At 39.4% G+C, this 16,010-nt stretch overlaps 1 protein-coding gene across 4 annotated transcripts in view; it reads left to right on the top strand.

Moving 5' to 3' along the window:
* Positions 1–16,010, top strand: part of FOCAD (focadhesin) — a 110,942-nt gene that overhangs the window by 72,870 nt on the left and 22,062 nt on the right. For all 4 annotated transcript variants that reach the window (XR_011736651.1, XM_071802588.1, XM_065860805.2 and 1 more), the window contains exons 22-28: positions 1,384–1,476; positions 2,967–3,055; positions 5,248–5,289; positions 7,661–7,769; positions 8,240–8,356; positions 10,138–10,376; positions 12,031–12,120. Coding sequence is in view for 3 of the 4 variants with exons in the window: in XM_071802588.1 (XP_071658689.1) it covers positions 1,384–1,476; positions 2,967–3,055; positions 5,248–5,289; positions 7,661–7,769; positions 8,240–8,356; positions 10,138–10,376; positions 12,031–12,120 (779 nt within the window). In the remaining variant the exon portion in view is untranslated. The remainder of the gene's footprint in view (positions 1–1,383; positions 1,477–2,966; positions 3,056–5,247; positions 5,290–7,660; positions 7,770–8,239; positions 8,357–10,137; positions 10,377–12,030; positions 12,121–16,010) is intronic.

Here is a 16,010-nt window from a genome sequence, read left to right as displayed (position 1 = left end):
ATGTTTGACTTTCCTTTATTAAGAACTGATTACCCTGGAAACTGCTGAGATTAAATAACTTACTTCCATTGGAGTCCAAAAGGTTGTGATGATGCTTTTTCGTCTTTTTGGTAGAAGCAGACAGTAGAAATAATTGGATGGTAGCAAGAAAAATCAATTCTGTATGTCCAACATGAAATATGATGAGTTATAACAGTACACATCTATCATTTTAATTACAGAGCTCGTGTTGTTTGTGGATCTGAAAACACGGCAGTTTGAAAAGAGGGGACACCTGAACTATCTTACTCTACTAAAATGTTGATGCAATTAAGACAGTCATGGACACAGGGGAAACAGAGACTCTTCTAATTAGAAGTTATAATACACATTTTTTTGTGAAATAATATATCTTGATTTATAAATTGTGTAACACACAAATTGTGGGGGAAGAGGTACACATATCATGTAGGACCCTGATGCCTGGAAAAACTTTCTTGGTGGCCTTTAACTTGTGACCAGTTCTGTTTAAGTTACTCCTGTTACTGCTTCATTTAACTACAGAAGGGCTAGATTGTTACTGAGATCACTTCATTTTTGTTTTTCAACATGCTCTGAAAGTCAGTTTGCTGTGGTGCTTACTGAAGAGAGCAGTCAGTGTTGGCCTCCTGAGAAAAGTCTGTGCCTATGCATCAGATTGTGTAGTTGACTGAGTTACTCTGTTGTGAACCTGGGACTGTCATACCTGGGCAAGACTTAGAGGCAGGAGGGGAGAGCCATTGTGTATTTCTTTAAACTATTTGAGGTGGTTTTGTTTCCTTCCTGTTATATACTGATGCTTCCTAGAAAAAAAGCTTTGTGATTCGTTTCATTTTTTAACAATTTCTTTCCTCAAAGGAGATCTGAACTATGTACTTGAACGTGGTTGCATATACCTCAGCTGTGGATACTGTTTTTGAACAATCTGCTTCATATTTAGATAGTCATCTACTTGTATATATTTTAAGTGTTTGTTCAAAACTTTTTGAAGCACCTAAGATTTACAAAAACTATGACAAATATAAACTGCACACATCTTTATTATTTATTTTTGTCTACTGGTGCTAAAGTGTTGGGTTTATTGCCACATAGAATTCCAGTGCTCTCTCTGGGATCAATTATCTATTGAAGTACATCAAGCAACCAATTTTGTCTGGCCTGGGTAATGAAGCTGAAAGTAACTTGCTGTGGGTAAAACCAGAAAGAAGAGCAAAGTACATTATCATTTTAGTTTCCTATAGCCATGGGTAATGTCCTGTGGGCGTGATCAAATGATTGTATGCAAATCGCAGGCTGGAGAACATACATTCTGCATATGTAAGACTTAATGTAAAGCACTTCTACCCTTTTTGGTATGTTGAACAGGTTAACATTCAACCTTCTGAATGGCACCGCTCCATACTGCTGCCACAGTCCTGGTTAGGATTTATGAGTCGAACCTACAGTGCAGTCCTACAGGTAATTTCGAGATGCATAATATTGTGCACGTTAATGCTCAGTCAAGTGGTGTGAGTTTTATTTTTACCAGCAAGAGCATCCATGCAAGATACAATGTTTTAAAAATGAAGCTTGAGGTGTTTAATAGTAAAATAGATGAAAACGAAATAAAAACAAGTCTTTAGTTAATGACGCCACAATCTGGGATACTTGTAGAAGTATAACTTCTGCTTACAGTTCAGGTTCTTGCAGTCTTGTTCTTGTGTCACGCTGCAGAATGTGTCACTTCTTAGAAGTTTTGAATGTTAGATTTTAGCTAGAGGTCTAACCTATCAATTTGGGTAGAAAATTTGTAATAATACTATTACAGAAGAGACAGAATCTATCAAGAAATGATTCATTAAACAGAAGTTGTCTTAATCAGATGTAATACTCTCACACTGAGACACTCATCTTTTGATTTTTCCACTCTATCTTATGATTAGGAGACATCTTGAAACCTCTCTTTCATTAGGTTGGCTGTCCTGATATCTAGAGCAATGTAGTGTCATTTCTTTTTCAACAGCAAAATGATCTAAAAAACGTTTTAACAAGCCTTCTAGAAGGCTCTTTGTGTGCTGCTAGAAGGGCTTATTTGTTTGTATTTCCAGGCCACATCAGCTGTTTTCATCATGAGCAGCTCAGGTTGCTAAGTGAATTCCGGAAGCTTTGACTGTTCCTTGTTTTGCTGTGCAGCAAACATGTGCTTCTCTAACATTTTCGAAACAAATTTTATCTTGGCCACCAGAAAAATATCAGATTCTAAGCCAAGCTGGCCCCATTACAAGCAGGCAGCAGCTATTCAAATTGTAATTTTCAGTGATAACTACAGATGGGACCATTCTTGCTTGCATGTAATTACTTTGCTATTTTGCTTCCCCTCTGAGACAAGAATTCAGAAGAAGCTTGGCATTTACCAGACTTGTTTCTGAAAGGCTCTGAACATAAAAAAGCTGCTTAGTATGTTTAGATAACAATTGTTAGAGGCCAGAATCCACATCATATCCTTTAAGGTACTGAAAGAATTGTTGTGGGAGGTGACAGGAAGCTTGGGTCATAGAAAGGAAAAAGATGAAGAATTCTGCTTGAAATAGTGAATCAAGAAAGTAATGTTTTCCTGTTAGAATCCATTTTAGCCAGAAGGCTTCTAAATCTCGTTCCCTGCTTGTCGTACCACTTCCCAAGGGAACTTGGCTCTTTGCATGGACTAGGAGATATGTCTTAGTATCTGTGGCTGTTTGTGCCATCTGCAGCTCGTTTTCATCACTCCAAATGAAAAAAAAAAATAAATTATGAATTCCTGTACTTAATATAATTTCTATAACAATGGGAATGCATATGAAAACCCGTCAAGCTCACTTATGAACTAGCCCTCCAGTGAAATGCTACATCTGTTATCTGTGTTCTCTGAAGAAATCTTATTATGATTGGCCATGAAAGATCCATGTGTGACTTACTCTGTAATTCTGCAGGGGAGGCAGGCAGAGCTGGAGTTGCAGTTAAAACAAGGAAAAGAGGATCCTGAAGAGGTGCAGTACAAACAGTTTACAGCCTGGCTCTGGTAAGGAAGTGCCTGTCTGCTCCTGATCGCTTGTAGTGGCAAGGGAGGGGGCAGAGGAGAGCAAGACTTCAAAGCCTTTAGTTTTGCAGGTTTAAAGACTGTATTAGTACTAATGAAGGAAGGAAGAAAAAAAAAAAAAGAAAAAAAACCCACCAGGAAAAATACCACACTAGTTACAATGGCCAAGGTGAGGGGGAGCCCAAAGAAAGAGACTATGGGGTAACTGTAAGGATTCCCGTATGCATAGGTTCACAGGTACCTTTCCCTCTACAGGGTCTGAAAGTTTGTGAGGTGAGCACCTGGAAGGAATGGAAAACTGTATTTGTTTTGTGTCATGGTTAAGCAGAAGGATTATATAAAGAGCAAAATGTACATGTACTCACTAAGTGAGCTGTCTCACTGAAAACGGCTTGGTTAAAGGAAATGTAAGCCATGGTATGATGTATGTTGTAGTGAAATGAGACACACTTCAGTTTACACAGTAAGTTGGCAGTGTCGAGCCTGAGGTGTTCTTTAAAGCCAAGCGTGTGATGCGCACGCCGATCCACACCCTCACCTGCTTCTGTTTCAGTCAACTGAGGAGTGTCTCATGGTTCAGCCATGTATGTGAATGGCCAGGGAGACAAGGTGGGAAGTGGGAGGCTTTATCAAGAGAAAGAGCTACTTATCCATGGACAGTATAAATACCTGTTTCTGTGCTTGTGCATAACTGCATTGGAAACAAAGTATGTACAAGCAAAACTTAAATGCTCTTTGCCTATTTCAGACAAAAAGGTGTAACTGAGTCCCACTCAACAGGAATACAAAGTTTGTGTCTATTGTTTTATTCCAACTAAGTCTAGATTAGAGAGTTTCATAGTAAGATCCAGAATGACATTGTATTGTAGAAGAGATTCTTTATGTAGTAGGGGCGCAATTTTCTGTTGTTGTTCTGCTCCTTCTCTTTATGATAGGCTATGAAGGAAAAACATTTTCCAGGTGAGAATGCCTAAAGCAGTGCTCCTTTTGTAGATTTCTCTTGAACCTATTCCCTCTCTGTATTTCCTATATAGTGTTAACATAAACTATGTCAAAAATGAACAGAATTCCCTACAACAGTAGAGAAATAAAAGCAGTAAGTGAACTGGGGGGTTGGTATTAGCTTTCATGTCTTTTCCTGTTCCCCCTTGATTGCTCGGTGCTTCAGGGCTCTAACTTCAGTACCCGTTAAGCACTTGTGTTGACATCTGGCAACCTGATTGTAGACAGCTCGATATAAACTTTAGTGTTAATGCTTTCTTGCATAAGTACTGCACATTTTTGCATTGGTATTTGCCAACTTGGTGTGTTTTCAGTGTAAGTGGGTTTGAAACTGTATGCAAGAACAATGAGGTTGTGAAGGAACGCCTGAGTAGGTTTCCTTTAAAGCCTAAGTATAACTCAGTCTTACAACATATGGTCCTATTTTACAAGGCATACGTTTTTAATATTCTAATCACATGCTGTGGACCTGTGATTGGAGTGTATTCTTTTTCTGTAGGATAGCAGTCATGGGCAGGATGGTATTATATATTGTAGTATAGAGCATCGCTTTCCTCACCTAAACCTGGCCCTATAGATGATTCATTGCATTTCTGCTTTTGTCTTGGTATGAATGCAGAACTAAACAAGTGCAGAGAAGTAGCCTATTATAAATCAACTACAGTAATGTGTAAGAAATTGTAACTACTCCTGTGGCTTTAATTTAAATGGATTTGGGTTACTACACTGCCTAGTAGCATAACTTCCCATAGTGGTTTCCAGGAGTATAGTAACTGTTGGACAAATTGTTATGCTTGTCCATTGTAAAATATTCTCATTTTATTATGCTAAGACATAGCACAGTGATCTGGAAACTTAGGTGTAACAGCTCAAAGGACAGATTTATGGCTATTGCATGAACCTACGTTTTACAAAAAGTGACATGAAGTGAAATAATAGCCCTTTCTAATAAAACATTGGTAGTGCACGTGAGCATAAAGAAATATGGGGTGGAACACAAGCCGTTTTACAGTTTAATGCTTGTGATTGATTTATTTTTGTTAAGAATTCTGATAGTTGGATGACATAGGTGTTAACCTAAAATGGACACACATAAGCCATAAGGGAAAATCAGCTGAGTTTGTGTTATAGTATAATGAACATGGTGTAAATTCATTCTGTTTTGGTTGCAGGGTCAGAGATATGTTGACTGACGTCATCAAAGGTGCTTCCAAGTAAGAACTGCTGATTTATTTCAGATGAGAATGACTTATCTTTTGTCACAGAAGATATACGATACTATTTTCTGCATTTGGTTGTCTGCACACTCCGTGATTTCACATGACTACTGTTCAAGGAAAGGAACTCTTCTGCGCCTCATGCTTTGAGATTTTTACCACTGACTGTGTCTATTAGAAAAGCTGATGCCTAATGTTTTGATTAAAGCCTGGTTAGTGCTATATGCACTATCAGTCTGTTCCTTTTTTTAACTAGTACACTGCCTCAAGAAGCATCATTTATCTGGAAGCTAGTTGGTCTTTAGTGGAGTATTGTCTCTTCAGAACTGTCCCACTTTGTGTTAAGGTGTCTTTCTTGTGCCAGTGTGCCCCCAAGGGTAGAAAATTACATGTTTTCAGATTGTGACAGGCATGCTCATTTGCTACTAGAATTAGCACTTGGCTTTTGGGAAGCAGTAGGTCTCTTAACCTTCTTTCACAGCCTGCTAAAGTGGTTTGACTTCATTTCCTTTCGCTGGCACTGGCAGCTAGCTTCCTGTTACGCTTTGCCGTTGGTTAATCTGAAACTGGCCACTTGCACCAGGTTAACAAAAGTGTCAGAAATAGTGAATCCTCATAAGAACACATAGTTATAAAATCTTAAATCATAAAGATGTTGTCAGTGAAAGAGTTACAGTGAAATCTCATGGACCGTTTCAACATTGGTATTCTTGTAAATGTATAAAAGGCTAATTTGAAGTATTTTGTGAGTTAAGAGTTCTGGAGATTTTAACTAAGACTTTCCATAAAGTTTTGAACGTTATCCTTTATCTTATCATTGTCTAGATATTTAAAAACATTCCCAGCTGTTCCATTTCCTTGCATGTTAGTCCATCTTGAAGGAGTTTGCTAAAGAGGGATGAAACTGGAAGATCTGTTTGATATTTTAGCTACTCAATTAATACTAGTGTTAAGGTAAGGTAGTAGAAAGAGATAGATGAAGCAGGAACAAAATAATAAACTTTATAATATTCTGTGTCTCAGAATTAAATTTATTATTTTTGTTATAGAAGTTAATTAGAAAAACTAGTTGAGGTAGAAGCATTGCCTAACTTGGGAGGGACTGATGAATTTTCTTTAGGTAACAGCAGCAAGATTTTCTGTTAGGACAGTGATTTTTACCTTCATTAAATTTAAAGCATTCAGCTATCATCAGTGTGTAGATTTAGAAGTTTCTCTCTGAGATACATAATGAAGTGTAGCCTTTCAGAACAGATGTTCTATACATAGATTAGGAAATTGCTTAAGGCAAGAAATACAGGAAGGTTTCAAATAACTTAACTAAGCACCAAGTTGTAATTATTTTTAGGTATCCCTTATCCAAAAGGAAATAGTTTCAGTGTTCTAAACAGGAGCGGTCAGTTACATTCTGCTAAGACCTGTGTGTCATAAAATTTTAAAAAACAAATCAGAAACCCAGAAAATGTTTTTATTGTGAAAAAGAGATCTTTGGATCTGGAACAGATGCCTAAATTTGCACTGTAAGTGTGTTGTTATAGCACAGTTGGGGAAGTTTTTAGAAGTGGAATACTGATGCAAAAAGTGTAGTATATTGTGTTAGACTATAAGTGGTCTAGTAGTGTTCAGCTGCTATTGTAGAACAACCAAGGGAGTTCCAGCAGGATTAAATTGCAGTAAGTTTTTCTGGAATGACTGGGATACCGACATCTATCTTTTCATGAAACTGAACACAGCTATATTCTCTCTTTTATTTGTAGGTGACAGATTTTTTTTTAATTGAGTTCCTTAAAAGTAAAGGTTTTCACTGTGGTAGAAGTTAGTACTCCTTGAAACTTGTCATTTTCCATGATGTTAAAGTTTTCATAGCATAGGGGAGTAATTCAAAACCTTTTTTTTTAGATGAGATTTCAGTGATGGCTATTCTTCTAAATCTCCTGGACAGATGCTGTTTCAGTGAAGTGGCACCTGCCTGTCTAGTATTCTCTGAAGAGATTTTTGCGTTATCCTGTGTAGAGGTGGTACTAGCTGAGACCAACTGGTGCGTTTCTGTGAGTGCTTCTTGCTCTGCAGGTGGCAGTCCTCATTATAGTGGAAGCAAGCTTCTAGTTTTCTACAAATTTCTGTGTGCTACACTTTATATAAAAGACAAACAAGAAAAAAAAGTCTGAAATGCTCCTCCCTCCTCTTCCTTCTCTAATTGCTGAAGATGAAATGGAATACATTTTTTCTGAGCTAGAAGACAGCCAAATAAACTTGCTCATTGCAAGGGCCTTCCCTCCTGGACCACTGTAGCATAACTTTCCTGTGCTGAGGTTTTGTTGCCTGCATCTCTATTACACTTCTTAACTGTTGGCTTTTTTCTGTCCAGGGACAGCCCAGTGGTGAAAGGCAACTCTATTTTTGCCTTAACTGGTCTTGCAGTTGCTGTAGCCAAATATGAAAGCAGCCTTTCCTCAGACACTGAAGAGATGCCAGAGGTGAGTCCATCTGGGAAAGAGATTCTCTACTCTTAGTGGGCTATAGTGAAGCAATACAACTAGGTGTTTGGGGGCCTGGTGAATAGATAGGAAGTACTTCATGTTTTGAAGTTCAGCTTTCACCCTGCTCAGTGGATGCCATCTGGTAGCTACTGTGTGATCTATACAAAAGTAGCAAGCGTGTAGGCGCCTTCTCACAAGGATCATAATGACTAAAACATTTATTTATTGGTTTTGACAGACACCATAGAGTTCTAGTGGACACTGAAAGCCAGCCAGCCTCTTTTCTCATAATTTTTGCTTTCACTGAATGGTACCTGATCAAATGATGCTACTTCTTGTACATAAGAATGACAAAATAATCTCATTCCTGATGGATCAGAGGTGGACCATCAGCTGCTGAGCTTCTGTTCAGGTAGTACCTGATTTAAGAAGATACAACAATGAATACTTGGGTTTGATTTTTGCAGACTGAACCTGATTTTCTTCCCACAAAACACTGGATTTCTATGGTCACAGAGACCCTCTTTAGTATCGTGAACAGCCGCTATCACCCTAAAGGTCAAGTCTTCCCATGGTTCTACCAGGTAGGTGTTGTGGTGTATCTGTATTTCATACCTTGAGTTCTTAGTGTGGACTTTCCTGGTTCCGTTTGCTTTTTAGTTGTTGTAAGACATGACAATCAAAACTTCCTTTGCTTTGTTCTTTTTGTTTCCTTGCAGTTTCTGCTTATATTTTGGTTTGCCTGGAGTTTTTATTACCAAAAGTATTAAAAATCACATGTGAAGATATATGAATGAAGGAAATTTTAAAAACAAAAAGAAACCTTCAAAACCTAGAATACTCTGCATGTATGCAGAAAACCAAAACCTTCTAATATGGACAGACTCTCCTCAGACCACACTATCAAACACTTGGGTGATTCTGACACTATTCTGTAGGGCTCTGAAATGTGTACTTTCTCACAATTTGATATTTATGAGCCAGTGCTTCTCATTTTACAGTATTTCTTGGACTCCTGAGGGCCAGTAGAGGTTGTGTGATACGTACTTGTGGTGTGATAACCAGCCAGAAAGTATCAAGCAGTTCTTATGACTGGAGATGGCTTGAAAGCACAGTATAGACCTTAAGGAATAGGTATTGCTAACTTTTGACTGTCTGCAGTCAAAACAACCAGGCTGGAGATTCTTTGTGTCACGGATGCAGAAGGGAACTTGGGTCCTACAAGACCAAATGCCAACCTGTTAACGTATCATAATGTTTTCTAAATGGAACTTCGTTAACTGCATTCTTGGACTGAGTTTAGTCCTGTAGTGAGATGTTAGCATCAAAAAGCTGGAAATTATTGATGGACCTGAGTCAGATCTAGCATGTGACCCCTGTCATCACTGGTAGGGGACACAGATCACCAAATCAAACGTTTTAAATAAGCGCTAGACTGGTTGGATGTTAGGACATTCAGCTACTTGCTTGGCGCTAGCAGTTCTTGCTGAATAGTTCTGTGAATCTTGCCTTTGAAAATAATGCTGATTTAAAAGGTGGTTTTGAGATGGAACATTGTGACAAAGTTTCATTTCTAAAATCCACTCTGTTTGAAAAAATGGCTTTTTCAAAAAATCTCATGTTTTTGAAATTCCAATGCACACTGTAGAAATCACTGTCTTGCAGACTGCCTTGCATGCTGATGGGATTTATTTTCAGAGTTGCATGTGGAAGTTGATAAATATACTTTAGGCTATTACTTACAATCAGTCCATTGCTTTACAAATTTGCCTTTCAAAATTGACAGGAACTAAAAGACTTTGAAAGGGATCTTTCTTCTAGAAAGCATCTCAACTGGTTATCTTGCAAGTTCTCATGATATTTGTCATCGTAGGTGTGGTGCTTTTAAGGTGGTGCTTTTTCCAACTTACTAAATTCTTGGTGTGTTATAATTACAGAAGTACATTAACATCATGGCTGGTTTCTTTTTGCACTTCTGATCACACTACTGGATATTTTTACAAGGAAAGTGAAAACTAAAATAGACCAATGTATTTATGTACACACTAGCTGTTAAATTCTAGTTGCATCCTGTTTTTATCCTTATTTACAGTTTCATACTTTAAAGTCTTATTTACACTTAGAAATTATATTTGAAATTATGCTAGTTTTAAGCTCCTTGCAAGGTAAGCCAAATGGAAAAGTTACCATAGACAACTACCTGCAATACTATTCACTGCCAGATTGCAATACTTCTGTGCTGCTGTTTTCTGTGTAGGTATTTATTTTAAATTCCTTAAGTGATGAGTTTTACTACCTGGAAAGGAATTTTATTTTGCTTGCTCAAGAGAAAAAGAAAGAAAAAATCTTTTTTATGTTTTTCTAGAAATCATATTCAGGTGAAAATACTGCTAGTATTATAGCTCGTTCCTGTGCGGCCACTGCTTTGTCTCTCCTGGTGCCAGTTTTCATTGTATCATGCAAGGAGAAGGTTGAGGAGGTCCTGTATATGCTGACTGATAGGTTGCCTGGGAAACCAAATGCTGATGAGTCTCAAGCTGTTCAAATCCACATGGGCCTTGGTTTGGGGATGTTTATCTCACGTTTGTATGAAGAAAAAATCAGGTAAGGATTAGTGTATAAGATGTGGGTCTGCAAATAAATGCCTTTTTCCTGCATGTGGCCTTAAATTCTGAGGAATTAAAGTATTTACAGGTCATAGGCAAATGATTCTTGAGGGGCTTCACAACATTTCTTAAAAGGTTGTTTTTTTAATTATCAGTCTTCACCACCTACCCCCCCCCCCAGTGCGATCCTGGATATTTTGCTAGTCTTTCAGGATGAATGATTAATTTTCATAATATCTTAAGGTACATGTGCAAATCAGTCTGGTAGAAGAGCCACACATATGCTTTTAAAGGGGACTCTCTGCCCTACGAGACTTTATGGTAAAGTAATTCACAGTTCTCACCAGTTCCTTTCTAAGTGGTGCTCTGGACGCTGGATAGTGTCCACTTACATCATGTGAGGTGTGGGAATGGAGCTACAACAGAAGTAGTGTGATAGGCTGTCTTTGAGGAGTGCTGTTACGGCTGTGTTGGCAGCAAAGAAATGTGCTGAAGTTGGTAGAAAATAACTCAGCTGCAAATTTGCAAGGATTCCAGAGAATTTAAGACTTAGCTTTGGATTCCTCTGTCTTGACTATTAGGGATTCTGTTTGCCTATATAACCATAATAAATGTTTAATTGGTGCACAAGCACATGTATTGAACGGATTTGGCTGTCAGTTGTTAATTTACTCAGTGAAACTAATGTTTCCGATGCACCTGTCTTTGTTAAAACACTCTGCACCATTGCTCTGTTCTAATGTATGTGCTTTGGTGTCTTGATGCCTTGCTGTCTCCGACTTAGCCACAACATTTGGGGATGGGCTATCTCTGGATGACCGGGCAGTGGTGGCAACTGAGCTACACACAGGCATTAAAAGGCTCTTAAAGAGAACGGCATTAGATGAGCTTGGTATTATGGAGTATATGAATCTTTATTTGGGGTTTGGGGTTTTTTTTGTTTGGCAAGGGGTGTTGAAATAACTAAATTTATCTAAAAGTTTCTTAAGGATATCAGTTTTTACTCTGCCACTGCCCTGCATAGTGTCAAAGTTTAATCTCACACATTCTTCCAGGCATTGACATGCAAGGACAGCAAAACTTTTAGGGATGTAGCTATAGCTAATATCAAATCATAGAATTAGTTTGCATTAAAGATGTCCTGTTCATTAAGAAAACTGTGTACATGTTTTGTAAAAAGGTAGTCCCTATAACATCTTTGGAGTAAGATGTAAATGCTTCTTTTTTTATCAGTAAGTTAGGCAAAGGAGATGGAGAGAAAGATTTATGGAGCTAATATCTTTAAATGTCACGAATTTTCAGTTTATGAATAGTTACAGGTCTAGCTGAGATCATGTTCTATCAGTATCCTACTGTCAAGCATGTTTTACAAATCCTGGCTGTTTGCTTTCTTTCAGGGTGTTGTAGCAATAATGGTTGCTAGTTAAGGACTGAGTATGTTTTTATTATTTGTATATGAGTATGTATATGTATATACAAATGTGACACAAATCACCGGTCATGTTGTTCACAGACTAGTAGGAGAACCTGTTATATCAATAAAAGAACTCTGTTTATTGGCACATTCAGTCTTGGCAGAAGCTGTAATATGTGATTTAAAGAGCAAACCTGTGTGTTGGATTTTTTTTTTTCTTTCTGTTTTGGTTTTGTAGCGATGTACCTGGTCAACAGATGAACTTAGTTCTAATGAAGTCCCTGGATGCGCTGGAAGACTGCTGCTTTGACACTAGTCTGGAGTACAAGTGAGTATCCTTCATTACTGATGATACTTTGTTTTATTTTGATCTCTTTTATTCCTTAATTCGACATAGAAGAAGGTGTAGGGTAAGGACAGTCTGTTCTGAGTACTTCCATAGAATCACCAACTTGTGCAGACTGGCAAGGACCTATGGTCCAAGGCTTACCAGTCAGGATTTGGAACTCCCAAGACTGGGGTTAGCACAATGTCTCTGGGCCTTGGCTCCATTCTGGGGCTGTCCCTTATCAGGTTCCCACCATGCAAGATCCCAGCCACATGTCCTCAGTCCCTTCCTGTCAGTGCCACACATGCTGTTGGGTGTACCCAAGCCATCCCTTCTCACAGATGAACCGGCTGTGGTCCCACAGCCTCAGCTCTCAAGGCAAGGGCTTCAGCATTGATGACTTGGCAGCCTCCCATAAACTTGTTCCAGTTTTGTTGGTGTCTTTTTGCAATTCAGAGCACTATTCCAGGAGTGCTGGTGACCAAAGAGCAGAGGGCTGATCCTTCCCCTGGCTCTCATGTCTGTGTCCGGCTCTTGCTGCCCATGCACTGCTGGCCGTCATTGCTGCCTGGGTGCATAGCTGGTCCCAGCTCGGCTTGCTGCCCACCAGTGCCCACCAGCACCTCTGGTCCCAGCCTGTCGCCAGCTGCCAGACTGCGAGTTGGTACTTGCTGAATTTCAGGATGTTTCTGCTGGTTTATTCCTCTGTCTACTATCTCCTCTAAGTGAGTGTGTCCATAAATATTTATATATAATACTTTATATATGAACATATATAAGTGTGTGGCTCTGTATCTAACATACATACACAGGCTTTTTTTCCATGCAACGCCTAGTGCAAAGTGAAAAGAAGTGATGACCTCCACTTCTAATCCCTGCCAAGGCCCAAGTAAAAACCTTGGGAATGTACAGAGAACCACACAGTCTTGCTCACAGGTAGGCAGAAGACACCAGCAATTCTAGGAGCAGAGTTGCTCAACTTACCTGCACGTGTTCATTAGTGAAAGATCTGTTCAAAAGCCTTTCCTTGGTGTTCTTGGGTGGTTGCCGAAGTGTTCAATGAAGTCTAGCTGCTTCTGCATTGGAGCCTGTTACTGGAATGTGTGTGTGCGTGCAATGTGGTGCAAGCTCTGGGAGCAGCTGCCTCACGAGGCTTATTTATCTGGCAGAGGCAGGCTGTTAATTTAACAGCTGTGGATGGCATGTTGAATACTGAGTAAAGCAAATGTATTTTGTTTAACCAGCTGAAGTTATGCCTCAGGTGTTCCAAAAAGATGAGGAGCCCACCAGCAGGGCAAGAAATTATTGAAAGGTATTGCACAATTACTAGCATTGACAAGCCTGGAATAATTGAACCATAAAACACAGGTCTGTTGCCATTAAACAGCTAACATAACATAGTAGCATGTATCCTCCAGAGTAGCCATTTCCCTTTTAAAGCAGGGAAAGAACTGTTGTATCTTGAGTGCCTCAGTGTAGGTGTGTAGGATTTTATTTGATTTTGAACATTATTCTGCCCATCTCTTCACTGTTCAAAGGAAACAGAGCAGTAATTTGTGTTTGCCCTCTCCTTCTCCAGTGGACCTTCTGAAGAACTGTGGGGGAGTCACAGCTGCACAACACAGGGCTGTGCACCTGTACAAGTTTAGTGGGGATTTGGGTTGCTGAGGCTGAGGCACACGGTGCACAGGGGGCTGTGTCAGTTCTGTCACCTTGTCACACCTGTTGCTGCTCGTTTGTGTGTCCTATTAGCTTCAGATAAATGCCTCGCAGAAAAGCCAAACTAGATTGCTCTGGTAGGGAGGGGGTTGCTGAAAGAATATGAAACAAGGGCAAGCAGGAGAGGGAAGACTGAACGGTAATTTTTTATGCTGGGTGTAATGGCTACGTATTTTAAAGATCAATGGTAGGTTGGTGTCTAGTGCCAGCAAAATAATGTAAAGCTGTAGATGTTGCTGACTTGTCCAAGTTTGGCATTGGTCCACTTTAAAACTGCTATTCCAAAGCAAGGGCCTTTCCAGCCTTTTTGCCTGGTGTGACAGGCAGCATCCAGCCAAGGGACGTGTCCGATCCTGCTGGACTGGCCATTCTCTTTCCCCATTTAAACAGGCTGTGAGTGTTTTGAGAGTAGGTGTGTGGTGTGGTACAGATGTGGGAGGCTAGAGCTCCCGTTTTTGGGAACGCTGGCAGGAGCTGAGTCCGGGCCTGCGGCCGCTCTGAGGGGACGCGGGCAGGGTGGCTGCCGCCTGGCATCATGCTGCTCCCCGGCGGAACCCAGCACCTGCCGGGCCCTGCTACTCCCGGCTGTTTTGGGAAATGTGCTCTCTGGGGGACGTTTTCAGGAAAGAGAGGCATTTGCTGAAGTTTTGTTTTGTTTTTCTACCTCAAGCGTCCAGATGAGAAAGTGGTTCCTCATTGTGTGTGCTATGTGAACTGGAGCTCACACACCACGCTTCACTGGTTGCGTCCGCCGTGGTAGGAATGTGGGCTTTATATATAATTTTCTTTGTTTAAGTAGGATAGTTCTCTTTTTAAAATTGGATGGGAGATGTAAGGGGAATGAAGACAACAGATTTTTTTCAATAAGCAGTAAGAATCTTTCCCTGAGCTTTAGCTTGGTGAGACTCTGCCTACGTTATAGAAAAATCTCTGTTTGTCTAAGTTGCATAAAATACTCTAAACCTAGTTTCCTCTCAGAAAAGGTCACTGTGAGAATAAAGCTCGTAAATCAATACTGTCTTATCTGTCATAGCCACATGGGGGGGAAGGCGACACTCAATCTTTTAAAGGGGGAAGAACATTTCAGATTGTTAAGTGCACTAATACGATGCTTCTTCAGTCTTTAGCTGAAACAGTTTCATAGGTTGCAGAGCCTTAGCAGCTTTGCAGTTACGCCTAATTTTAAATGGAGTGCACTCAGACCTCATCAAGAGATCTGTGACTAAACCTGAGATCTTCCCTTACGTTAGACAAAAACTGAAATAAGTATGTTTTTAAAATATACTGCTACACCACTTTTCAGTACACACACGTATGGAAAATATGCGTGACGGGTGATTAAGACAGCTCCTTATGCCACTAGGTTTTGTCAGATTTATTGATTACAGAAGCTATATAGCTGGTCATTTTTTCTCCCAAGCCTAACTTACATAGAACATAGGTTCAGCAAGCATGTATATTCATGGCTGATATTCAAAATATTTTTGTCAGATCAACCTCTGTGTACTGTGAAAAAAACAATAAATAATAATAAAAAAATCCAAGGGAGGTTTCCAGTTCTCATTAAGGTAACAGACATGGCAGTACACATGTTCCCTGTATTGGAACATTTTACTTCCTCCCCCTTCCTGCCTGCAAATAAGAAAAACGTGTTGAAGATTGGGTTAACTCTGACATTTTCAAAGGTTTGCATGTTAAAAGTTTTTGAGAATACCAAGGGGTAGTAGAGTTACGTTTCCCATGTTGAGGATGAATTCACCAAAACCTTTGCAATTATGGGTTTTTTTTGTATAAAGTTGTTGCATGGCAGAACTATCTTGCATCTGTAAGGATCAATCTTGGAGAAATACTGAGCAAGTGACAAACGCTGATACAGGTTGAGTAAAGATGTGGTAAAGAGCAAAATACTATGAACCTTGAAATACACATTAGCCTTTCTTTAAATTGCTGTGTGGAGAATTAAACTGACTTGCTTTTTATGGAGTTTTTTGCAAGGTCAGTAGCTGTTTCATTTGACTTAAAGGCATTTTCTGTCAAAAAGGTCATAGAACTTTTATATTTTTCTTATAGAAACCTGTCAAACTCCACTGACCTCAGGATTATCAGGAAAATGTCTGTCTTCCTTCATCCTAAAATACAAATTTGTATTTTGTTCCATTATTGTTCCTTAA

This window comes from Patagioenas fasciata, chromosome Z (assembly GCF_037038585.1).
Source record: "Patagioenas fasciata isolate bPatFas1 chromosome Z, bPatFas1.hap1, whole genome shotgun sequence".
NCBI lineage: Eukaryota > Metazoa > Chordata > Aves > Columbiformes > Columbidae > Patagioenas > Patagioenas fasciata.
This window is presented reverse-complemented; position numbering and strand designations above follow the sequence as displayed.